The sequence below is a fragment of the Asterias rubens genome, chromosome 7 (assembly GCF_902459465.1).
Source record: "Asterias rubens chromosome 7, eAstRub1.3, whole genome shotgun sequence".
NCBI lineage: Eukaryota > Metazoa > Echinodermata > Asteroidea > Forcipulatida > Asteriidae > Asterias > Asterias rubens.
The window spans coordinates 6580360-6607272 of NC_047068.1; the positions used below are offsets into that span (position 1 = coordinate 6580360).

The 26913-nt window shown below is 42.0% G+C and overlaps 5 protein-coding genes across 5 annotated transcripts; 2 read left to right on the forward strand and 3 right to left on the reverse strand.

Moving 5' to 3' along the window:
- Positions 1-1285: 1285 nt before the first annotated feature.
- On the forward strand, positions 1286-1714 carry LOC117292370 (CD209 antigen-like protein E). The gene has a single exon (XM_033774394.1). The coding sequence runs from the start codon at positions 1286-1288 to the stop codon at positions 1712-1714; it is 429 nt and encodes a 142-aa protein (XP_033630285.1).
- Positions 1715-3409: 1695 nt separating this feature from the next.
- Positions 3410-5791, forward strand: LOC117292371 (extensin-like). Its single transcript, XM_033774395.1, has one exon. The coding sequence runs from the start codon at positions 3410-3412 to the stop codon at positions 5789-5791; it is 2382 nt and encodes a 793-aa protein (XP_033630286.1).
- Positions 5792-10794: 5003 nt separating this feature from the next.
- On the reverse strand, positions 10795-12487 carry LOC117292899 (CD209 antigen-like protein E). Its single transcript, XM_033775077.1, has one exon. The coding sequence runs from the start codon at positions 12408-12410 to the stop codon at positions 11784-11786; it is 627 nt and encodes a 208-aa protein (XP_033630968.1). The 5' UTR covers positions 12411-12487; the 3' UTR covers positions 10795-11783.
- A 3967-nt stretch (positions 12488-16454) lies between these two features.
- On the reverse strand, positions 16455-18044 carry LOC117292921 (lactose-binding lectin l-2-like). Its single transcript, XM_033775094.1, has one exon. The coding sequence runs from the start codon at positions 18021-18023 to the stop codon at positions 17445-17447; it is 579 nt and encodes a 192-aa protein (XP_033630985.1). The 5' UTR covers positions 18024-18044; the 3' UTR covers positions 16455-17444.
- A 4340-nt stretch (positions 18045-22384) lies between these two features.
- On the reverse strand, positions 22385-22891 carry LOC117292372 (hepatic lectin-like). The gene has a single exon (XM_033774396.1). It carries the CDS (start codon positions 22889-22891, stop codon positions 22385-22387), a length of 507 nt encoding a protein of 168 aa, XP_033630287.1.
- Positions 22892-26913: the final 4022 nt, after the last annotated feature.

The window sequence follows — 26913 nt, forward strand, 5'->3', positions numbered from 1 at the left end:
AAAATGACTGCCCACAAGTTCAAAAAATGACTGCCCAAAATAAATTTGAATGACTAAACACATGCCTCAAAAAACTCCTGCGAATTTGAATGCTGCTTTGTTGAATTGTAAACTCGAATGATATTCTTTTTTAATTTAAATGACGCAACAGTGCATTTGACTAGTCCTAAAACGAAATCGAACGACTTTTTTCAGTAACACTCGATTTCTAATAGAAATAGAATAGCGTTGCGGTTAAAATGGCCGTGCATTTGACGTCATTGATTGTTTTCGCTTTGGTTGTTTTCAGTTAATTGTTGCCATGGAAAAACTGCCAGCGTGCTACTGTTATTAGTTGTACGGTGTGGTTCCGGGTTGAATCTGACGGATATTCAATTAAGTTTGCCTTCCAATGGTCACTCGCACCGGGCAGCTTTGATAATAAGCGATAATTGATATAATTGTTTTCGCCAGTTTAAGGCAGTGGACACTATTGGAAATTTCTCAAAATAATTGTTAGCATGAAACCTTTCTTTGTGACAAGTAGTGGGGAGAGGTTGATGGTATAAAACATTGTGAGAAACAGCTCCCTCTGAAGTGCCATAGCTTACGAGAAAGAAGTAATTTTCCACGAATGTGATTTCGAGACCTCAGATTTAAAACTTGAGTTCTCGAAATCAACCATCTAAACTCGCACAACTTCGTGTGACATGGGTGTTTTTCTCTTTCATTGTTATCTCGCAAGTTCGATGACCGATTGAGCTCAAATTTTCACAGGTTTGTTATTTTATGCATGTGTTGAGATACACCAACTGTGAAGGCTAGTCTTTGACAATAACCAATAGTGTCCACTGTCTTTAATTGTTGACCTGTAAACACTTCCAGCTTGGTATTGTAGTAATAACTAATAGTACGGTCAATTTCACCTTCTCGTGGTTACCCGCGCCAGCTTTAATAATGACCAATCTGGAACGCCCCTGTGATATTGGTCTGCATTGGGTTCGACAAAAGCACCACAGCTATAAACACTGAAAACGGCAAAGTCAATCAGTCGTTTTAACACTAGCTTTCTGCCAACAACAGTTTGGAATTATTTCAAATCCCGATATATCTTTCTGTTATACGGTTTACTTCAAAAATCATTTTAAAAAACGAGACAAGTTTTATTTCTTGTTCTGGGTTTATGAAAAGACACTCTGAGGCATTTGGTCCATCTTTGTCTGGTGACGGCGGTCTGAAAACATTTTAAACGTTCAATTAGTTAATCTTTGACAATAAATTTCGAGCATTCTCAGGAATTTACAAGATGCGTATAGTTCAAGTGTTGAGTCTTGTTCTTGGAGTTTACTGTGGCCGTCTATTAGCTGAAATCTGCCCTCCTGATTGGCACCGATACGGCGAGTCATGTTACTTCATTATAAAGGACAAGATGGATTGGTACCAAGCAAATCGCACTTGTGCCGAGTCACGAGCAAACCTAGCCATCCCAAACTCTCAATCCGAACAGGATTACATATGGGAACTATTCCTGAAAGAACCTGATCTGACAACAAATGACCATCTTTGGATTGGTTGCAATGACATATTGGAGGAGGGAAACTGGCAGTACTGTCCGTTAAACGGTGATGATACCAAAGCCTATGAGAATTGGGCGGATGAAGAGCCAAATGACTATAACGGTGGTGAAGATTGTGGTGTCCAAGACAAGAGGAGGGGGTGGTACATGGAACGATGACCACTGCGAAAACTCTCACTTTGCCGTATGCGAGCTCCCTGTTAGCAGTGGTGGCCGCCTCACTCCTCAGTGCCTGCTACACCACGCCATGGGTGAAGGCATCGGATCATGTGGGAAGGCTTGCCGTTCACATCCCCGATGTCACTCCTTCAATCTGCCTAAACAAGCTGGAGGGAAGATGGTTTGTCCATGAAGCAGTAAGGATAAGTAGGAAACGAAGGAGACATGAAGGAGAATATGGAGGACAACGGATTGTCATCTATTGATGAATATCGAAACTTTCAATTCTTTGTGTTTAGTGATGATTGTTTTTGTGAGGTACTCACTATCTGTGTTTTCTAGTGGATGGTAAATTCAACGGCTATGTATGAGGTATGTTGACAATTATATCGTGTAGTCAAAGTGAAGCCGTAGTTTTATAAACGTATGTTATAGAGGGGGCGAGGGTGGCAGGCAGTAGTCGCATGTAACGTTGGCGCAAGCTAGGTCAATACAATGTAATGGTACCAATTTGGCAACTGACACAGCCTGCAGTCGCCATTTCCGCTCGTAAAATATACCTTCTTGAACAAGATTGAAGGAAGATGGTTTGTCTAGAAAGCAGCAAGGGTCATAGAAAACGGCTACAGGAGAAAATGAAGGACACAACAACTGATAATCAAAACAAAAAATTAAATTTGTAACTCTCGGTGTTTAATTAAGACATGCACTTTTTGTGAATTATTGTTCTGTCATATACTTATTAAAATTGCTGTTTTGTTTTATAAATGATTGATATATGCTGGCAACTATCAAGTAGTTGAGTTTAGCTGTTGTGCTATGCTGTATTTGAACCTTTTCACAATTTTTAAGAAGTATAAATTGTTTGTGAAATCATAAACATATTCTGCACCTTAGTTGTAAACACTTGTCATGTAGATATGGACATTGATTTTAGTGCGAGGTGTTAAGCTCCACACATTCATGTGAATGATTTGAAATAGAGTCATCGTTTGGTGTTCGTAAACGCAATGCTCATGTTAATGTAAAATTATCACGAAAAATAAAGTTAAAAGCCCACTGTGAAAGTTTGAATGCAATGAATACTTGTTGAGTAAACAGCAAAACCTCGTCCCAGATTTTTTATTACAAGATCTAACCACCACGTATAGTGAGATGACAGTGGGCACCAAACGCACAGCGCGGAAAATTGATTCACCTTAAAGTCACCTGGAAATAGAATTTTTATTTTGTCAAACATAAGAGTATATGTTTAGTAACAATTAAACAATTGTTTTAGTAATTGTTTGTAACGATATATATGTTAAAAAAATAGAAAAAGTTGTTTGGGGGTTGACTCCGCCTACCCCATTTGTGACGTCACATTATTATATTAGTGACAAAAGCTTTACTTTGACAAAATACCACTTCCAGGTGACTTTAAGCCGAGTTTTGACATTTCTGAAATAATATTTCACTTCACAATATACTTACTATACCTTAACTGTCTAAATAGCATGGAGCCTTTGGAATAGAAATTACATAATTTGTTTATTTTAAGGTAATTAAGGGAGTTATGACACGTCATTCGATCCCATTCAACCAAAGTGAAGATTCATTCTAACCCTCACAAGAAGCACACCATTCAATCAAGCCATGAAAAGAACAAACGTCTTCAATCAATCCGTTTGGGCAACTTGCCTGTGCCCCTACTGAATGGTTGATGCATCATATCGCTTGCTGCCAACGATGAACTCCCTCCATTACCACCCACCCACCCATCCTCCCTCCAAAACCACCCACCCACCCACCCTCCCTCCAAAACCACTCACCAACCCTCCGTGTCAAAACCACCCACAAACCCCCCCCTCCCTCCAACCCACCCTCCCTCCAAAACCACTCACCAACCCACCCTTCCTCCAAAACCACCCAACCACCCTCCCTCCCTCCAAAACCACCCACCAACCCACCCTCCAAAACCACCCGTCAACCCACCCTCCCTCCAAAACCTGCCGTCAACCCACCCTCCCTCCGAAACCACCCACCAACCCACCCACCCTCCAAAACCAACCACCAACCCACCTTCCCCCAAAACCACCCACCAACCCACCCTACCTCCAAAACCACCCACCAACCCACCCTCCCTCCAAAACCACCCACCAACCCACCCACCCTCCAAAACCACCCGTCAACCCACCCTCCCTCAAAAACCACCCGTCAACCCACCCTCCCTCCAAAACCACCCGTCAACCTACCCTCCCTCCAAAACCACCCACCAACCCACCCTCCCTCCAAAACCACCCACCATCCCACCCTCCCCCAAAACCAACTACCAACCCACCCTCCCTCCAAAACCACCCACCAACCCACCCACCCTCCAACCCACCCTCCCCCAAAACCACCCGTCAACCCACCCTCCCTCCAAAACCAACTACCAACCCACCCTACCTCCAAAACCACCCACCAACCCACCCTCCCTCCAAAACCACCCACCAACCCACCCACCCTCCAAAACCACCCGTCAACCCACCCTCCCTCCAAAACCACCCGTCAACCCACCCTCCCTCCAAAACCACCCGTCAACCTACCCTCCCTCCAAAACCACCCACCAACCCACCCTCCCTCCAAAACCACCCACCATCCCACCCTCCCCCAAAACCAACTACCAACCCACCCTCCCTCCAAAACCACCCACCACCCCACCCCCCCTCCAACCCACCCTCCCCCAAAACCACCCGTCAACCCACCCTCCCTCCAAAACCAACTACCAACCCACCCTCCCTCCAAAACCACCCACCAACCCACCCACCCTCCAAAACCACCCACCAACCCACCCTCCCCCAAAACCACCCGTCAACCCACCCTCCCTTCAAAACCAACTACCAACCCACCCTCCCTCCAAAACCCACCCTCCCTCCAAAACCACCCACCAACCCACCCTCCCTCCAAAACCACCACCAACCCACCCACCCTCCAAAACCACCCACCAACCCACCCTCTCCCAAAACCACCCGTCAACCCACCCTCCCTCCAAAACCAACTACCAACCCACCCTACCTCCAAAACCACCCACCAACCCACCCTCCCTCCAAAACCACCCACCAACCCACCCACCCTCCAAAACCACCCGTCAACCCACCCTCCCTCCAAAACCACCCGTCAACCCACCCTCCCTCCAAAACCACCCGTCAACCTACCCTCCCTCCAAAACCACCCACCAACCCACCCTCCCTCCAAAACCACCCACCATCCCACCCTCCCCCAAAACCAACTACCAACCCACCCTCCCTCCAAAACCACCCACCAACCCACCCACCCTCCAACCCACCCTCCCCCAAAACCACCCGTCAACCCACCCTCCCTCCAAAACCAACTACCAACCCACCCTCCCTCCAAAACCACCCACCAACCCACCCACCCTCCAAAACCACCCACCAACCCACCCTCCCCCAAAACCACCCGTCAACCCACCCTCCCTTCAAAACCAACTACCAACCCACCCTCCCTCCAAAACCCACCCTCCCTCCAAAACCACCCACCAACCCACCCTCCCTCCAAAACCACCCACCAACCCACCCACCCTCCAAAACCACCCGTCAACCCACCCTCCCTCCAAAACCACCCGTCAACCCACCCTCCCTCCAAAACCACCCGTCAACCTACCCTCCCTCCAAAACCACCCACCAACCCACCCTCCCTCCAAAACCACCCACCATCCCACCCTCCCCCAAAACCAACTACCAACCCACCCTCCCTCCAAAACCACCCACCAACCCACCCACCCCCCAACCCACCCTCCCCCAAAACCACCCGTCAACCCACCCTCCCTCCAAAACCAACTACCAACCCACCCTCCCTCCAAAACCACCCACCAACCCACCCACCCTCCAAAACCACCCACCAACCCACCCTCCCCCAAAACCACCCGTCAACCCACCCTCCCTTCAAAACCAACTACCAACCCACCCTCCCTCCAAAACCCACCCTCCCTCCAAAACCACCCACCAACCCACCCTCCCTCCAATTCAACTAAAAATATTTGATATTGACTTTGATCTGTTTCCAAACCGTAAACGTGGCAAGACGATGATGAACTAAATTAAATGTTCTTCCTAACCAGAGAATTGAAGCATACAATGTTGGATATATTCTATTGAAATGGTAATTTTCAATGGTAGTGCGTCATTGTTACCAGGGAAACAGGTTAAATAAAACCACGGAGTGTTTAGAATCTGTCTTTTTAATACAATATATTGAACACGATACCAGCCTGTCCAACCACCGAGTGAAATCAATTTTTTAATGTTATTTTTTTATTTTGCATATCAGTCTTAGTTTTATTGGTTATGCTAGCATTCCACATCATATTCGGTTTCAGTGAGGAAAACATACTGCGATAGCCTACCATTCTGTACTTGTACGGCTTTTGGTAATGGCCTTAAGTGTTATTTAAGGGAATCAATGTGTAGTGAAGAGGTTAATCCCAACGAGGCCTGGTTCTTGATAATTTTACCGAGACGAAGTCGAGGTAAATTATAAAGAACCGGGCCTCGGCGGGTTTAAACCACTAGTTGAAAACCGATTCAACACACTTTGTTTCCCATTCATAATTACCTTTTCGGTCAAAAACCTCATCACTTTTTGGTCAAAAAGTAAAATAAATGCAAATAATAAATGCATTATAATTGTTAAATAATTTCTTTCAACACAACACCCCTCCAGATGAAATGGTAAAGCCCTCTGCCGCCCTCGGGTAAACAACTCCTCATAAGGGAATGCTGTGCGCGTCGCGCGTATCGCGTGATGTGGCACAACTGTCTCAGCCGTTGCTCTCGACCAATAGGAATGAAGAAACTGTCTTATAAGAACAGGTGCAAGGTCGCGTGTCACGCCCATGAATTAACACTTTTTACCGGTCATAAACAAAGGTTTATACACACCCACGTGAAAAGCGAAACTGTCTGGGGTATTTATGAATATCAGATCGTACTATCATTTGTAGGTCACATATGTCTTTAACACTGACTTGCTTGTGTTCTAAATTGGTTGAGGACAAACCTGACGGAGCAAAATCTCTCCAATAGACCTGTTTTTGTTCGCGACGTCACGTCCGACTTTTGCCAAGCTAGCAAGGTTTGGATTCTATGAGAAACCAAAATAGTGATATATTTGTTGGAAACAACGAAACCAGTCATGGCATGCATTTTGACCAAAAAAATATGAATATTTTGTTGCAGAAATGTTGAATTTTATCACAATATATTAACATACGATTGAATGTTTTGCTATCACTCGGGCCGTCCATGCAAACCAGCGCGGTTAGTTTGTGAACAATAGAAGGGTTTATAATACAGGGATTCACTATGATAAAGCGCCACCAAAAGTCATGTTTAGTTCTCTCATTCACACGAGAAGAGTTTTGCAATGATAAAGACGTGCTTATATTTTGTTAACCGAATATAATTACATCGACTCATCCATAAAAACCACCATAAAACTTAAATTAACACTAAAAAAGACCCATAATTTCTTCTGCCAATTCCAGTATGCTACACAAACTATCACGACGATGAAATTAATTAACCGTTAAATTCAACTAAGAAGCACACCGGGTAGTAGTTATTATTGCAACTGAACACTGGCCGTGTTGCCAGGGTAACAAGTAAGCATAAACAACCTAAGGTGAAGTCAATCAATTATTGGCAAGTCTAATTTACTGCAGAACTACGCCGTACAACCGCCGGTTAAACACGATATTTGTTTGTATAGAGTGAAGAAGCAGTTCCTACATAAGCAGTCTAGAATTTAAACCTATGCGAATTCAAAGCGAAAACACAAGAAGGTTTTAGAACTTTCTCAGAATAACCGAGTAAAACTATAAAGACAAAAACAAAAGACGACAAAAATCACCAAATGGGGGAAATACGGACCCCATAAAAAGGCATGAATTTTACAAAATGCTGGTAACTGAACAAAATTGTTGAGGTTGAATTCCAGCCAAGATACCATATTATTACATATTACATCTTGACTGGTACTTTGCTCATTTCTGCTCAGCGGAAAACGGTTCAGCAATATTTTCCTAGTAATTGGGTCAAAGCTGGAGAACTTTAACCAAGGAATGGCATAATAATGGATTTATACAAAGTAAGCAAACGTTTTGTGCTACACCAATCACCCATAACATGGTGCATAAAACCTAGAGGCTTGAATGTATAGATACTGCAATACCTGTTTTAACAAACCATTTTTCAATTGAATTAAATTTAATTTAATTGAATTTAATAATGGGCTTTGGTCGTTACGTTGTTAACATTCGCAAGCTAATCCCAACTGAGAATGTGCTGAATGTGAACCCCAAGTAATGGTAGTTTTTATCTCTGGAACGAGAGTATGGCTAAGAGAGTTCAGGATTACGATTGGTGCTTTCATATGAGCAGGACCTTAACTTTGCATTTTTAGGGGTACAAGCGATGCGTCCTGACTAACAGCAGTGGGGAAAAAATGCATAATTAAAAGGGAAGCATATTGTTGTTTTTCCATTAGTTTCACAAAACTATGATTGAATGATTTACTAACATTAGACCATCCAAATACTAACCAGCGCGGTTTGTTTATTAAAAAATGTAGGACGTTATATCAGGTGATTCTCTAAAAAAAAATAAAGCGCGCCACCAGTAGTCTTGTTTTATTCTCTAATTCAAACAAACAGTTTTGCTAAGAAGTTGATGGGTTCGCATTTAAAAACAAAAAAGGGATGTGATGAGTTAATAGACCATACCCTCGTCATGAAATGAGAGACAAAATGGCTGCCTGCTTTGGCTCTTCCCATAGGGATGTAGTTGCGAAGTTAAATGATAAACCTTGGAGGTAGGATTCGCATAGCTGCCATTGAGTGTTACTAATTGAATTCACGATCAAGAGTTGAAGTATATTGTGAAACCATTTTGCCAACGTTGCAAGGACAACAGCATGTGGGTTGATGTTTTTGTAAAAGGAGAGTGTTTTGGGAGTGGTTTTCGAGGGAGGGTGGTTCGGTGGTTTCTTTAATAGTAATAATAATAACCGAATTTATAAAGCGCCTTTTCCAAAGGATGCAAAGCGCTAGGGATAATGCAACCAAAAACCCAAAAAGAGAAAAAGACTAGAATCAAAAACACATTAGATGGAACGATTAAACAGATGTGTTTTTAAAAGTCCTTTAAACTGTTCTACAGAAGAAGCGTTCCGGATGTTTGTTGGGTGTGAGTTCCAGTTGCAGGGACCAGCGATGGAGAATGCACGGTCTCCAAACTACCTTGAGGATCGAGGTACTACTAGATTGGATTGAGATCGAAGACCTTCACATTTGGGTTTGCTGAGATCTAGTGTGTCTGAAATGTAGGATGGGAAAGTTTTTGTAAGCGGTTGAGATCGTGTTGCTTCAGTCCAGTGAGAAGGGAGTTGCAGTAGTCGAGGCGTTAGAGTACCAGTGCACGAACAACAGAATGACAGGTGTCATAATCCAGGTATTTGCGTATCATTGTGATGTTGTGTATGTGATAGTTAACGGATCTGCAGAGACCAGTGACATGTCGACTCATTGACATGGAGTTGTCGAAAGTTACTCCCAGGTTCCGAACGGATGAGACAGGATTGATGGTTGCGTTTCCTATGGTGAGGGTTAGTAGCTCAAGACGTTTGTAGTGATATGATGACGATGCTATGAAAAACTCTGTTTTATTTTCATTCAGCACGATTTTGTTTGCGAGCATCCAGGTTTGGACCTCCTGGATACGGTTGGATAGCCTAAACAAGCAGCCCTCGGCATCACACGGGATGGTAGGATCAAAACCTAGGTAAATTTAAATGTCATCAGCATACATGTGGTAGTTGACTCCATGCCGATGAAGGATGTCCCCGATAGGAGTAACGTACATGGTGAATGCACGTGGACCGATAACAGAACCTTGAGGGACACCAAACTCAAGGTGATGGACATCAGAGTTGGCACCTGCGGCATGGACCCAATGTGTTCTTCTTGTAAAGTAGGACGAGAACCACTGAAGAGCAGTACCAGTGATCCCGAAACGATCACGAAAGCGCTGTAGTAGGATATCGTGGTCAAGGGTATCAAAAGCAGCAGAGAGGTCGAGCATTACTAAGAAAACTGCTCTGCTGCCGTCCATTATGCGGAGGATGTCGTTGTGTACCCTGAGAAGAGCTGTCTCGGTGCTGTGACCAACTCTGTATGCGACTGCAATGGATCGAGTAGCTTGTGGTCGTCCAGGTATTGAGTGAGTTGGGAGCAGACTACCGTTTCAATGACTTTCGACAGGTAGCGGATGTTGGAAACTGGGCGATAGTTCTTGAGTTCTTCTTTATCCATTGAAGGCTTTTTCAAGATTGGTGTTACTATTGCATCCCCCAGACTCTTTGGAAAGACACCTGACTGTAGGGATGCATAAACAATCTCAGTCAGCTTGGGAAGGAATGTCATGATGTGACGCTTGAGTACTGATGTGGGAATTGGATCCAGCTGGCATGATTTGTTGGTGGATCGCTGAACAATCTTCAAGAGTTTTTCCGAAGTAACAGGATGAAAATCCGACAACTGGCAGTCTGAAGACGGCAAGGTAACCGACAATTGCTGATCGACGTGTTGATCAGCAATAAACAAACGAATGTTCTTTACCTTCTCCATAAAGTGTTGGCTAAATTGCTTGGCCAGCGCGGTTGGTGATATTGAAACGGTAGGTTCTTGTGGGATGCTGCCAATTAATTTTATTGACGGTACGGAAGATGACTTTAGGGATTGCGGCAGTGATGCTTCGTAAAAACGCTTGGTTCTACTCCGTGAAACTGAAGTTTTCTCTTTTGTCATTTTGGGCTTTGTGTGAGAGTGGGTGGTTTTGAGGGAGGTGGGATGGTGGGTGGTTTGGAGGGAGGTTCGGTTGATGGGTGGTTTTGGAGAGAAATTGGGATGGTAGTAGTTTGGAGGATGGGTTGGTGAGTGGTTTAGAGGAGATGGTTAGTGGGTGGTTTTAGAGCGAGTTTAGAGTAGCCGGTAACACTTTGCACTAAAATCAACGTCAAAATATACAAGTACATTGTGCAGAAAATGTTTAATACTTTGTAATTAAATAACTGTTGATAATTGTGCTGAGAAAATGGTGCAAATACACAATCTTGAAAAAGTTTTTAGATTTGAAACACATTTCTAAGAATACTTCTGTAACGACGTTTTCCTCATGTTATTCTTAATCATGTTTAGACTCTTGCGTGAGTTTGAATCCTACAAACCATGTAAGCAGGTGTCAAAATGATTACCACATGTTTAGAAAGTCGGTACAACTTATATTGTAAACTAAGCACTGTTTTTACAGTGCATCATAACCTTAAAAACAACAGCTAAATTAAACAATTTTGTAAAGTTTTCAGGATCAAGATCTGCAATCATAATCAAATCGACCGTCACCTAAAAAACATATTTTTGTTTAGTGTCTGACGAAACAAAAAATCACTAATCCTGTTCATTAAACACCAAGAGTTAAAAAATGTGAACCTAATCAACACGTTTTCAATCGGTTACTGTGTCTTCCATTTCCACCTTTAGCCGTTGTTTTATGGTCCTTGCTGCTTTCTAGACAAACCATCGTCCCAAAAACTTGCTAAAGCAGAGAACATTTACGAATAAATATGGCAAAAATTGCACCAGACTAGTTAACAATGAAGCATTGGGCCGTGCCTGTATTGGCGACTGCAGGCTGTGGCAGTTGAGTGTGTCAAATTGGTACCATTACATTGTATTGACCTCTTGCACCAACGTTACATACGACTACTGCCTGCCACCCTCGCCCCCTCTATAACATACGCTTATAAAGCTACGGCTTTACTTTGACTACACGATATAATTGTCAACATACCTCATTCATCATCATTGAATTTACCATCCACTAGAAATCTCAGTTATTGAGTATCCCACAAAAAACAATCATCACTAAACACCAACAATTAAAAGTTTCTAGTTTCATCAATAGATGACAATCCGTTTCTGTACCTCCATAATTCTCCTTCATGTCTCCACCGTTTCCTAATGACCCTTGCTGCTTCATGGACAAACCATCTTCCCTCCAGCTTGTTTAGGCAGATTGAAGGAGTGACATCGGGGATGTGAACGGCAAGCCTTCCCGCATGATCCGACGCCTTCACCCATGAACTCCTCCATGGCGTGGTGTAGCAGGCACTGAGGAGTGAGGCGGCCACCACTGCTAACAGGGAGCTCGCATACGACAAAGTGAGAGTTTTCGCAGTGGTCATCGTTCCATGTACCACCCCTCCACTTGATTTGGACCCCACAATCTTCACCATTTAAGTCGTTTGGCTCTCCATCCTTCCAATTCTCATAGGCGTTGGTTTCACCCTTCAACGGACAGTTCTGCCAGTTTCCCTCCTCCAATATGTCATTGCAACCAATCCAAAGATGGTCATCTGGTGTCAGATCAGGTTCTTTCAGGAATAGTTCCCATATGTTATCCTGTTCGGATTGAGAGTTTGGGATAGCTAGGTTTGCTCGTGACTCGGCACAAGTGCGATTTGCTTGGTACCAATCCATCTTGTCCTTTATAATGAAGTAACATGACTCGCCGTATCGGTGCCAATCAGGAGGGCAGATTTCAGCCATTAAACGGGCACAGTAAATGCCAAGAACAAGACTCAATACTTGAGCTATATGCATCTTGTAAATTCTTCAAAATGCTTGAAAACGACTGCAAAAGATAAACGAGTAGAATATTTTATCTGTTTTATACAGACAGTAACAGTCGCCAGACAATGGTGAACAAAATGGTAGACAGTCTCCAGCCAAATCCAGCTAATTCTTAAAATGTCTGAAATACTTCAAAGTACAGTATTTGAAATAATCCAGAAACTGATACAGTTTGTCAGACGTTGAGTGTTCGAGCAGCTTACTGATGACGTGGATATCTTTTAGTGGTTTATACCGTGGTGGTGTTGTTGAACAAAGTGCAAACTAAACATTGATTTCACGGAGATGCGCCCCATTAAAATGGTTATTATTGCAACCTCAAGGCTGGCCGTGTTTTCGAGGGCAACAACTAAACACAAACTATCACGACGATGAAATCAATCAACCTTTAAATTCACCGGGTAGTAGTTATTATTGCAACTGAACACTGGCCGTGTTGCCAGGGTAACAAGTTAACCTAAACAACCCAAGGTGAAGTCAATCAATTATTGGCAAGTCTAATTTACTGCAGAACCACGCCGTACAACCGCCGGGTAAACACGATATTTGTTTGTATAGAGTGCAGAAGCAGTTCCTATATAAGCAGTATAGAATTCAAACCTATGCGAATTCAAAGCGAAAACCCAAGAAGGTTTTAGAACTTTCTCAGAATAACCGAGTAAAACTATAAAGACAAAAACAAAAGACGACAAAAATCACCAAATGGGGGAAATACGGACCCCATAAAAAGGCATGAATTTTACAAAATGCTGGTAACTGAACAAAATTGTTGAGGTTGAATTCCAGCCAAGATACCATATTATTACATATTACATTTTGACTGGTACTTTGCTCATTTCTGCTCAGCGGGAAACGGTTCAGCAATATTTTCTTAGTAATTGGGTCAAAGCTGGAGAACTTTAACCAAGGAATGGCATAATAATGGATTTATACAGAGTAAGCAAACGTTTTGTGCTACACCAATCACCCATAACATGGTGCATAAAACCTAGAGGCTTGAATGTATGGATATTGCAATACCTGTTTTAATAAACCATTTTTCAATTGAATTAAATTAAATTTAATTGAATTTAATAATGGGCTTTGGTCGTTACGTTGTTAACATTCGCAAGCTACCCCAACTAAGAATGTGCTGAATGTGAACCCCAAGTAGTGGTAGTTTTTACCTCTGGAACGAGAGTATGGCTAAGAGAGTTCAGGAGTTACGATTGGTGCTTTCATATGAGCAGGACCTTAACTTTGCATTTTTAGGGGTACAAGCGATGCGTCCTGACTAACAGCAGTGGGGAAAAAAATGCATAATTAAAAGGGAAGCATATTGTTGTTTTTCCATTAGTTTCACAAAACTATGATTAAATGATTTGCTAACATTAGACCATCCAAATACTGACCAGCGCGGTTTGTTTATTAAAAAATGTAGGACGTTCTATCAGGTGATTCTCTAAAAAAAAATAAAGCGCGCCACCAGTAGTCTTGTTTTATTCTCTAAATCAAACAAACAGTTTTGCTAAGAAGTTGATGGGTTCGCATAAAAAAAAGGATGTGATGAGTTAATAGACCATACCCTCGTCATGAAATGAGAGACAAAATGGCTGCCTGCTTTGGCTCTTCCCATAGGGATGTAGTTGCGAAGTTAAATGATAAACCTTGGAGGTAGGATTCGCATAGCTGCCATTGAGTGTTACTAATTGAATTCACGATCAAGAGTTGAAATATAAGTGTGAAACCTTTCTGCCAACGTTGCAAGGACAACAGCATGTGGGTTGATGTTTTTGTATAGGGAGGGTGTTTTGGGAGTGGTTTTGGAGGGAGGGTGGTTCGGTGGTTTCTTTAATAGTAATAATAATAACCGAATTTATAAAGCGCCTTTTCCAAAGGATGCAAAGCGCTATGGATAATGCAACCAAAAGCCCAAAAAGAGAAAAAGACTAGAATCAAAAACACATTAGATGGAACGATTAAACAGATGTGTTTTTAAAAGTCCTTTAAACTGTTCTACAGAAGAAGCGTTCCGGATGTTTGTTGGGAGTGAGTTCCAGTTGCAGGGACCAGCGATGGAGAATGCACGGTCTCAAAACTTCCTTGAGGATCGAGGTACTACTAGATTGGATTGAGATCGAAGACCTTCACGTTTGGGTTTGCTGAGATCTAGTGTGTCTGAAATGTAGGATGGGAAAGTATTGGATACAGTTTTGATTACGTTCAGTGCCGTCTTAAATTGATCCGCTGGTCGACCGGAAGCCAATGGAGATCCGTGAGCAGAGGTGTGGCATGGGAATACTTAGGATCAGTCGAGCAGCCTTGTTTTGGAGTTTTTGTAAGCGGTTGAGATCGTGTTGCTTCAGTCCAGTGAGAAGGGAGTTGCAGTAGTCGAGGCGTGAGAGTACCAGTGCACGAACAACAGAATGACAGGTGTCATAATCCAGGTATTTGCGTATCATTGTGATGTTGTGTATGTGATAGTTAACGGATCTGCAGAGACCAGTGACATGTCGACTCATTGACATGGAGTTGTCGAAAGTTACTCCCAGGTTCCGAACGGATGAGACAGGATTGATGGTTGCGTTTCCTATGGTGAGGGTTAGTAGCTCAAGACGTTTGTAGTGATATGGTGACGATGCTATGAAAAACTGTTTTGTTTTCATTCAGCATGAGTTTGTTTGCGATCATCCAGGTTGGACCTCCTGGATACGGTTGGATAGCCTAAACAAGCAGCCCTCGGCATCACACGGGATGGTAGGATCAAAACCTAGGTAAATTTGAATGTCATCAGCATACATGTGGTAGTTGACTCCATGCCGATGAAGGATGTCCCCGATAGGAGTAACGTACATGGTGAATGCACGTGGACCGATAACAGAACCTTGAGGGACACCAAACTCAAGGTGATGGACATCAGACTTGGCACCTGCGGCATGGACCCAATGTGTTCTTCTTGTAAAGTAGGACGAGAACCACTGAAGAGCAGTACCAGTGATCCCAAAACGTTCACGAAAGCGCTGTAGTAGGATATCGTGGTCAAGGGTATCAAAAGCAGCAGAGAGGTCGAGCGTTACTAAGAAAACTGCTCTGCTGCCGTCCATTATGCGGAGGATGTCGTTGTGTACCCTGAGAAGAGCTGTCTCGGTGCTGTGACCAACTCTGTATGCGACTGCAATGGATCGAGTAGCTTGTGGTCGTCCAGGTATTGAGTGAGTTGGGAGCAGACTACCGTTTCAATGACTTTGGACAGGTAGCGGATGTTGGAAACTGGGCGATAGTTCTTGAGTTCTTCTTTATCCATTGAAGGCTTTTTCAAGATTGGTGTTACTATTGCATCCCCAGACTCTTTGGAAAGACACCTGACTGTAGGGATGCATAAACAATCTCAGTCAGCTTGGGAAGGAATGTCATGATGTGACGCTTGAGTACTGATGTGGGAATTGGATCCAGCTGGCATGATTTGTTGGTGGATCGCTGAACAATCTTCAAGAGTTTTTCCGAAGTAACAGGATGAAAATCCGACAACTGGCAGTCTGAAGACGGCAAGGTAACCGACAATTGCTGATCGACGTGTTGATCAGCAATAAACAAACGAATGTTCTTTACCTTCTCCATAAAGTGGTGACTAAATTGCTTGGCCAGCGCGGTTGGTGATATTGAAACGGTAGGTTCTTGTGGGATGCTGCCAATTAATTCATTGACGGTACGGAAGATGACTTTAGGGATTGCGGCAGTGATGCTTCGTAAAAACGCTTGGTTCTACTCCGTGAAACTGAAGTTTTCTCTTTTGTCATTTTGGGCTTTGTGTGAGAGTGGGTGGTTTTGAGGGAGGTGGGATGGTGGGTGGTTTGGAGGGAGGTTCGGTTGATGGGTGGTTTTGGAGAGAAATTGGGATGGTAGTAGTTTGGAGGATAGGTTGGTGAGTGGTTTAGAGGAGATGGTTAGTGGGTGGTTTTAGAGCGAGTTTAGAGTAGCCGGTAACACTTTGCACTAAAATCAACGTCAAAATATACAAGTACATTGTGCAGAAAATGTTTAATACTTTGTAATTAAATAACTGTTGATAATTGTGCTGAGAAAATGGTGCAAATACACAATCTTGAAAAAGTTTTTAGATTTGAAACACATTTCTAAGAATACTTCTGTACCGACGTTTTCCTCATGTTATTCTTAATCATGTTTAGACTCTTGCGTGAGTTTGAATCCTACAAACCATGTAAGCAGGTGTCAAAATGATTACCACATGTTTAGAAAGTCGGTACAACTTATATTGTAAACTAAGCACTGTTTTTACAGTGCATCATAACCTTAAAAACAACAGCTAAATTAAACAATTTTGTAAAGTTTTCAGGATCAAGATCTGCAATCATAATCAAATCGACCGTCACCTAAAAAACATATTTTTGTTTAGTGTCTGACGAAACAAAAAATCACTAATCCTGTTCATTAAACACCAAGAGTTAAAAAATGTGAACCTAATCAACACGTTTTCAATCGGTTACTGTGTCTTCCATTTCCACCTTTAGCCGTTGTTTTATGGTCCTTGCTGCATTCTAGACAAACCATCGTCCCTAAAACTTGCTCAAGCAGATAACATTTACGAATAAATATGGCAAAAATTGCACCAGACTAGTTAACAATGAAGCATTGGGCCGTGCCTGTATTGGCGACTGCAGGCTGTGGCAGTTGAGTGTGTCAAATTGGTACCATTACATTGTATTGACCTCTTGCACCAACGTTACATGCGACTACTGCCTGCCACCCTCGCCCCCTCTATAACATACGCTTATAAAGCTACGGCTTTACTTTGACTACACGATATAATTGTCAACATACCTCAGTCATCATCATTGAATTTACCATCCACTAGAAATCTCAGTTATTGAGTATCCCACAAAAAACAATCATCACTAAACACCAACAATTAAAAGTTTCTAGTTTCATCAATAAATGACAATCCGTTTCTGTATCCTCCATAATTCTCCTTCATGTCTCCACCGTTTCCTAATGACCCTTGCTGCTTCATGGACAAACCATCTTCCCTCCAGCTTGTTTAGGCAGATTGAAGGAGTGACATCGGGGATGTGATCGGCAAGCCTTCCCGCATGATCCGACGCCTTCACCCATGAACTCCTCCATGGCGTGGTGTAGCAGGCACTGAGGAGTGAGGCGGCCACCACTGCTAACAGGGAGCTCGCATACGGCAAAGTAGAGGTGATTACATGGGACATCGTTCCATGTACCACCACCCCACTTGGATTGGATCACACAATCTTCACGCCCGTTATAGTCATTTGGCTCTCCATTTGGCCAATTCTCATAGGCTTTGGTATCATCACCCTTTAACGGACAGAGCTGCCAGTTTCCCTCCTCCAATATGTCATTGCAACCAATCCAAAGATGGTCATTTGGTGTCAAATCAGGTTCTTTCAGGAATAGTTCCCATATGTCATCCTGTTCGGATTGAGAGTTTGGGATAGCTAGGTTTGCTCGTGACTCGGCACAAGTGCGATTTGCTTGGTACCAATCCATCTTGTCCTTTATAATGAAGTAACATGACTCGCCGTATCGGTGCCAATCAGGAGGGCAGAATTCAGCCATTAAACGGGCACAGTAAACGCAAAGAACAAGAATTAATACTTGAGCTATATGCATCTTGTAAATTCTTCAAAATGCTTGAAAACGACTGCAAAAGCTAAACGAGTAGAATATTTGATCTGTTTTATACAGACAGTAACATGCGTCGGAAAATGGTGACCGATATGGTAGACGGAATCCAGCCAAATCCAGCTTTTTCTTAAAATGTCTGAAATACTTCAAAGTACAGTATTTGAAATATTCCAGAAACTGATACAGTTTGTCAGACGTTGAGTGTTCGAGCAGCTTACTGATGACGTGGATATCTTTTAGTGGTTTATACCGTGGTGGTGTTGTCGAAGCAAGTGCAAACTAAACATTGATTTCGCGGAGATGCGCCCCATTCCAAACCGTTAACGTTGTCAGACGCGATGACAGGACTAAGTGGCTGCTTGCTTTGGTAGTATTCCTTGCAAATGGTGATTTTCAGTGGCAGTTCGTCAGGCCTGCAGTGCGTCATCGTTTCCAGGGAAACAGGTTAATTAAAACCACGGAGTTTTAAGAGTCCGACTTTTTCTGAGAATATATTTTCAACACGATACCAGCCTGCCCAACCGCCGAATCAAATCGATTTTATTCGAAACTGTTATTTTCTGACCTTCAGTCGCCATATAGTATTGGTTTTGCTCGCAAGCATTCTACTCAGGTTCGATAATTTCTTTCAAAGAGGTAACAATACGCAAACAGTCAGTGCTGTATTTCTTTAATTACCTGCTTTTGGGTTAATTAGCCTGTAATATTGGTTGGTTACTGCTTATGTCTTAACACAGACTCGCTTATATCATACAATTAGACATTCCTATTGCAACGTCACTGTCCATACGGGGTAATCGCTATAATAAAGCGCGCCACCAATAGTCATGCTTAGTCCTTTCCTTCACAACACAACAGTTTTGCAAAGGATGGGGTGTGCTTGATTTAAAGCAACTTGTAATTTCCTTTAAATTGAAGATAAAGTACAACGACACGTCCAGAATGACTGTCATAACAACTGTGATTATTACTCATAGTCTGTCAAAATTAATCCACACTTTCTTCCTTCTAAACCGGTACGACACAAAGGTTGATCTGATTGTGGAATCCAATTTCGAAGATGTATGGTATCTTTCATTGATGGTTTTCCTTGGCCTTGTTGCTTGCTGGACAAGTCTTATTCCCTCAATCTTAATCCAGCAGATTGAAGGAGCGACATCTTATTGTATGCATGACCAACACGGAGCTATTTTGTAAGAAATACTTTGTATTCTAAATTATTCTCAATAATATAGCGACGAGTGATACTTCGTGCAAACACGTCTCTTTCGTACAAAGGTTTCCATGGACGTTTACGCCAAATACTTTCAAAAGTAAAGCTCTCATAACAATTAATGTTTACACATTCAAAATAAAATCGAAAAAAATCGAAACAAAGAGATTAGCACGTACAGTGCCACTCCGTGCTGGTGTACGTGCTGGATTGTTAAACCTTCGTCGTCACGAGGCGAGAGACAAAATGGCTGCCTGCTTTGGCTCTTCCACGAGGGTAGTTGCGACGTTGAAGGTTGAATCAAGTATAGCCGCCATTGATTGGTTATAATTGAATTCACGACCAAGGATTAAATTGAAATATAATACTATGAGGCCAGTGTTGCCATGACAACAGCTTGACGTAAACCCCACAGAAAATCAGAGGTGGGTTTATGCAGTTACAAAACCCAAAGCTCAAGTCAAACCCACACAACCGTAGAGAAAATCGATATATTTTAAAACTGCTCGTTTTTTTTACTGACGTCGCAGTCGCCATGTTGGTTATTTTTCCCAGCAAGTCTACGCATGCAATTAAGGATACCAAAATCACGTTTGTTTCACTTCGTTTCTTTGAATAAGAGAATTCGCTCCTCCGTGTTCGATGTGGTACTTGGGTCGTCTGCACGAAACTAAATGATACATTGTTTATTGGTAGGTGGGTTTGCTTTGGAGGAAGGGTTGATTTTGAAGGGATGGGGGGTTTGTGATTGGTTTTAGAGAGAAGTTGGGTTGGTGGATGGTTTTATTAGGGTGTGTGGGTTGCTGTGTGGTTTTGAAGGAGGGATTTGTTGTCAGCAAGTGCGTTAACCATCAACCATTCAGTGGGGGCACTGACAAATAGATCAAAGACGTTTTTGTTCACAGCTTGATTGGATGGTGTGCTTCTTGTGAGAATTAGAATGAATCTTCACATTCATCTTCACATTGGTTGAAAGATGAATATGTAGAGAGAAATGGAATGAGTCTAATCTTTCAAAATCAATGACGTATCATAACTTCCCTTATGACCTTCACACAAATTGTGTAATTTCTATCAAAGGCTTAGACTGTGAAGGTACAATAAGAATCCGGTGAAATGATTAGTTGCTCAAAACTCGCCCTGAGAATCACATGTCCGTGCTGTGCGTTTGGTACCTACTATACCATAAAGGGATGTTTTGATGTTCTAATGAAAAAAAACTATGAGGAGGTTTTTCCGGTTTTCTTAGCAATTAGTCATTGCATTCCAATCAAACTTCTACATGGGATTCACATTATCTCTCTTGATAATTTTACATTTAAATCAGCATTGTGTTTACAATACTAACCCTAATTCAAATCATTCACAATAATGTTTGGTTTTGAACTTGAATACTTTTGTACTAAAATAAACGTCCATATCTACTAGACCAGTGTGTATAACTAAGGTGTAGAATATGTTTAAAGGCAGTGGACACTATTGGTACAGAATTACTCAAAATATTTATAAGCTTAAAACCTTACTTGGTAACCAGTAATGGGGAGAGGATTATATAGTATTAAACAGATTGAGAAATTGCTCCCTCTGAGGTGACGTACTTTTCGCGAAAAAGGGAATTTTCAACTAGTTTGATTTCGAGACGTTTGATTTTGAGGTTTCGAAATCAAGCACCTGAAAGCACACAACTTCGCGTGACAAGGGTGTTTTTTCATTCACAGTTATCTCGCAACTTCGACAACCAATTGAGCTCAACTTTTCAAAGGTTTGTTATTTTATGCATAGTTGAGAAGACCGGTCTTTGACAATTACCAATAGTGTCCAGTGTCTTTAATACTTCTTGATAACTGCTGGTAAACTCTAACTACTTGGTATAATTTTGAGAAAATCTTTAAGATATCAGGTGCGTTTTCGCGGCAGTAACCGATAACTGTTTTTGTCATTGACACGTAATCAACCAATGACAAATTCAACCAAAACAGTTCTGGGTTATACGACCGCGAAAACGCATCCCTGTAATCATCATTGAATCTCCATCCAAACGTAAATCGAGTTACAGAATATCCAACTGAACAACAATTTACCAATCGATCTTTTCATTAAACACAAGTAAGTATATTTTCAAGTTTCTTCAATATTCCTCAGTATAATAATATACATATCGGTTTTTGTGTCCATCACATTACTAGTTCACTGACCTATCATTTTTCGTTCTTTTTGCTCAAGAAGATTTTTTTAAAAACAAATGAATTATGCGTAAATGTCACCAGACTATTTTCCAATGAAGCATCGGGTTGTGCCTGTATTGACGAACAAGGGCTGTGGCAGTTGCTAAAGTTGTGTCAAATTGGTACCATTACGTTGTATTGACCTCTTGCGCCAACGTTTAAAGGATTCGGGTACTTTTTCAAAATGTCCACAGATTTACATTAAACTTACAGGGTTTGAAGATAATGATATAGTGGAAAGCTTCCCTTCAAATATTACTAACTAAGGTTGTGTAGTTTTTGAGAAATGAGTAAAACAAGTCACAAAATAATTTTGGTCTCATGAGACCAAAATTATTTTAGCATGTAAAATCCCCTTAACCAGTTATGATATTATACCAAACCATAGCATAACTGGTTAACACGTTTTTACATGCTAAAACTGAGACGAAAATTATGACTTTCACTCATTTCTCAAAAACTACAGCACCTCAGTAAGTAAAATTTCAAGGGAAGATTTCTAATATCATAATCTTCAAACTGTGTAAGTTTAATGTAAATCTGTGGACATTGTGTTTTTTGTTAGGAAAAAGTACATATACATGTAATCTTTAACATGCGGCTACTGCCTGCCGGCCTCGCCCCCTCTATAGTAAACGCCTACAACGCAACAACTTTATTTGTCAACATACCTCACACATCATTGTTGAATTTACCAGGCACTAAAAACAGAGTTATTGGGTATCCCTAAAAAAAAAATCATCACTAAACGCCAAGATTAAAAGTGTAAAATTTCATCAATAGATGACAATCCGTTTCTGCGTCCTGCATATTCCCCTTAATGTCTCCTTCGTTTCCTAAAAACCCTTACTGCTTCATGCACAAACCATCTTCCCTCCAGCTTGTTTAGGCAGATTGAAGGAGTGACATCGGGGGTGTGATCGGCAAGCCTTCCCGCATGATCCGACGCCTTCCCCGATCATCTCCTCCATGGCGTGGTGTAGCAGGCACTGAGGAGTGAGGCGGCCACCACTGCTAACAGGGAGCTCGCATACGGCAAAGTGAGAGTTTTCGCAGTCGTCATCGTTCCATGTACCACCCCTCCACTTGATTTGGACCCCACAATCTTCACCATCTCCTGAGTCGTTTGGCTCTCCATCCGCCCAATTCTCATAGGCGTTGGTTTCAACCTTTAACGGACAGTGCTGCCAGTTTCCCTCCTCCAATATGTCATTGCAACCAATCCAAAGATGGTCGTCTCGTGTCAGATCAGGTTCCTTCAGGAATAGTTCCCATATGTCATCCTGTTCGGATTGAGAGTTTGGGATAGCTAGGTTTGCTCGTGACTCGGCACAAGTGCGATTTGCTTGGTACCAATCCATCTTGTCCTTTATAATGAAGTAACATGACTCGCCGTATCGGTGCCAATCAGGAGGGTAGAATTCAGCCATTAAACGGGCACAGTAAACGCATAAAACAAGAATTAATACTTGAGCTATATGCATCTTGTAAATTCTTCAAAATGCTTGAAAACGACTGCAAAAGATAAACGAGTAGAATATTTGATATGTTTTATACAGACAGTAACATGCGTCGGACAATGGTGACCGATATGGTAGACAGTCTCCAGCCAAATCCAGCTTTTTCTTAAAATGTCTGAACTACTTCAAAGTACAGTATTTGAAATATTCCAGAAACTGATACAGTTTGTCAGACGTTGAGTGTTCGAGCAGCTTACTGATGACGTGGATATCTTTTAGTGGTTTATACCGTGGTGGTGTTGTCGAACCAAGTGCAAACTAAACATTGATTTCGCGGAGATGCGCCCCATTCAAAACCGTTAACGTTGTCAGACGCGATGACAGGACTAAGTGGCTGCTTGCTTTGGTAGTATTCCTTGCAAATGGTGATTTTCAGTGGCAGTTCGTCAGGCCTGCAGTGCGTCATCGTTTCCAGGGAAACAGGTTAATTAAAACCACGGAGTTTTAAGAGTCCGACTTTTTCTGAGAATATATTTTCAACACGATACCAGCCCACCCAACCGCCGAGTGAAATCGACTTTATTCGAAATTGTTATTTTCTGACTTTCAGTCGCCATATAGTATTGGTTTTGCTCGCAAGCATTCTACTCAGGTTCGATAATTTGTTTCAAAGAGGTAACAATACGCAAACAGTCAGTGCTGTATTTCTTTAATTACCTGCTTTTTGTGTTAATTAGCCTGTAATATTGGTTGGTTACTGCTTATGTCTTAACACAGACTCGCTTATATCATACAATTAGACATTCCTATTGCAACGTCACTGTCCATACGGGGTATTCGCTATAATAAAGCGCGCCACCAATAGTCATGCTTAGTTCTTTCCTTCACAACACAACAGTTTTGCAAAGGATGGGATGTGCTTGATTTAAAGCAACTTGTAATTTCCTTTAAATTGAAGATAAAGTACAACGACACGTCCAGAATGACCGTCATAACAACTGTGATTATTACTAATAGTCTGTCAAAATTAATCCACACTTTCTTCCTTCTAAACCGGTACGACACAAAGGTTGAACTGATTGTGGAATCCAATTTCGAAGATGTATGGTAACTTTCATTGACGTATTTCCTTGGCCTTGTTGCTTGCTGGACAAGTCATATTCCCTCAATCTTAATCCAGCAGATTGAAGGAGCGACATCTTATTGTATGCATGACCAACACGGAGCTATTTTGTAAGAAATACTTTGTATTCTAAATTATTCTCAATAATATTGCGACGAGTGATACTTCGTGCAAACACGTCTCTTTCGTACAAAGGTTGCCATGGACGTTTAGGCCAAATACTTTCAAAAGTAAAGCTCTCATAAAAATTAATGTTTACACATTCAAAATAAAATCGAAAAAATCGAAACAAATAGATTAGCACGTACAGTGCCACTCCGTGCTGGTGTACGTGCTGGATTGTTAAACCTTCGTCGTCACGAGGCGAGAGACAAAATGGCTGCCTGCTTTGGCTCTTCCACGAGGGTAGTTGCGACGTTGAAGGTTGAATCAAGTATAGCCGCCATTGATTGGTTCTAATTGAATTCACGACCAAAGATTAAATTGAAATATAATACTATGAGGCCAGTGTTGCCATGACAACAGCTTGACGCAAACCCCACAGAAAATCAGAGGTGGGTTTATGCAGTTACAAAACCCAAAGCTCAAGTCAAACCCACACAACCGTAGAGAAAATCGATATATTTTAAAACTGCTCGTTTTTTTTACTGACGTCGCAGTCGCCATGTTGGTTATTTTTCCCAGCAAGTCTACGCATGCAATTAAGGATACCAAAATCACGTTTGTTTCACTTCGTTTCTTTGAATAAGAGAATTCGCTCCTCCGTGTTCGATGTGGTACTTGGGTCGTCTGCACGAAACTAAATGATACATTGTTTATTGGTAGGTGGGTTTGCTTTGGAGGAAGGGTTGATTTTGAAGGGATGGGGGGTTTGTGATTGGTTTTAGAGAGAAGTTGGGTTGGTGGATGGTTTTATTAGGGTGTGTGGGTTGCTGTGTGGCTTTGAAGGAGGGATTTGTTGTCAGCAAGTGCGTTAACCATCAACCATTCAGTGGGGGCACTGACAAATAGATCAAAGACGTTTTTGTTCACAGCTTGATTGGATGGTGTGCTTCTTGTGAGAATTAGAATGAATCTTCACATTCATCTTCACATTGGTTGAAAGATGAATATGTAGAGAGAAATGGAATGAGTCTAATCTTTCAAAATCAATGACGTATCATAACTTCCCTCATGACCTTCACACAAATTGTGTAATTTCTATCAAAGGCTTAGACTGTGAAGGTACAATAAGTATCCGGTGAAATGATTAGTTGCTCAAAACTCGCCCTGAGAATCACATGTCCGTGCTGTGCGTTTGGTACCTACTATACCATAAAGGGATGATTTGATGTTCTAATGAAAAAAACTATGAGGAGGTTTTTCCGGTTTTCTTAGCAATTAGTCATTGCATTGCATTCAAACTTTCACAGGGGACTATCACATTATCTCTCTTGATAATTTTGCATTTAAATCAGCATTGTGTTAACAATACTAACCCTATTTCAAATCATTCACAATAATGTTTGGTTTTGAACTTGAATACTTTTGTACTAAAATAAACGTCCATATCTACTAGACCAGTGTGTATAACTAAGGTGTGTGGACACTATTGGAACAGAATTACTCAAAATACTTATTAGCTTAAAACCTTACTGTTTGATGTTGTGTCTTGATCATCGAGTGTGAAAACCATTACTTTGGTCTTTGGTACATTGATCTCCATTCCGTACTTATTGCTGGTGTCATGCACTCTGTCAAGTAATCAATCTTGCACCGTATCCCGCATGACGTTGGCTCCACGAATTTTCTTTTTCCACTCTTGCCTATCTTGCGCTCTTCGATGTTCCAGGTAGAAGGTGCTGTTCATGATGATGTCGTTTTCCCACCTCTTCCGTGGCCTACCCCGTCTATTTTTTCCAGTTACTGTTTCAAGAAGGATGCATTTTGGATGTCTGCTGTTTTTCATTCTCACTATGTGGCCAAACCAGGAAAGTTGGATCTTGTGGATGCGTGAAGTGATCAACTCTGGTGGGTTACCACCAGCTGACGCTCTCCTCCACACCTCTTCATTTCGCACATTGTCTTGCCAGGAGATGTTCAGGGTTTTGCGCAGGCAGCGCATTTGGAAAGCTTCTAACTTCTTTTGGTCTGCCTTCCTGATGGTCCAGGCTGCTGCGCTGTATAGAAGAACTGGATAAACCAGTGCATTCACGAGCCGCAGTTTTGTTTTTTTGTTACGTATTTGTCATGCCAAGTTCTTTGAAGTTTTCCAAGTACCACGGATGCTAGCATCAGCCTCTGTTTGATCTCACAGGAGGAGTCGTTGGATGGTGTCAGAGTCACACCAAGGTATTTGAACTGTGACACCTGCTCCAGTGCTGAACCATTGATTGTGATGTTTGATGTTGTGTCTTGATCATCGAGTGTAAAAACCATTACTTTGGTCTTTGGTACATTGATCTCCATTCCGTACTTATTGCTGGTGTCATGCACTCTGTCAAGTAAATTCTGGAGATCAGCTTCTGACTCTGCTATCAGAGCGATGTCGTCTGCAAAGAGTAGATCCCGCAGTCTGTACCCGTCTACATTAATCCCACACTGGTCACACTCAGCAAAAGCCTCTGTCAGGATATTCTCCAAGAAGAAGTTGAACAGGCCAGGAGATAACAGGCAACCCTGCCGCACCCCTATAGTAGTTAGAAACCAGTCGGTGTGTTCGTTGCTTATCCTGATGCAGCTCTTAGCCTTGTTGTACAGATCCTTAATGATGTTGATTAGTTTTCCAGGGACACCATATTGTTGCAAGACAGCGAACAAA

Excerpts from the sequence above, each read along its gene's own strand:
- LOC117292370 (XM_033774394.1), top strand. The coding sequence starts at position 1,286 with ATGCGTATAGTTCAAGTGTTGAGTCTTGTTCTTGGAGTTTACTGTGGC.
- LOC117292371 (XM_033774395.1), top strand. The coding sequence starts at position 3,410 with ATGGTTGATGCATCATATCGCTTGCTGCCAACGATGAACTCCCTCCAT.
- LOC117292899 (XM_033775077.1), bottom strand. The coding sequence starts at position 12,410 with ATGCATATAGCTCAAGTATTGAGTCTTGTTCTTGGCATTTACTGTGCC.
- LOC117292921 (XM_033775094.1), bottom strand. The coding sequence starts at position 18,023 with ATGGCTGAATTCTGCCCTCCTGATTGGCACCGATACGGCGAGTCATGT.
- LOC117292372 (XM_033774396.1), bottom strand. The coding sequence starts at position 22,891 with ATGGATTGGTACCAAGCAAATCGCACTTGTGCCGAGTCACGAGCAAAC.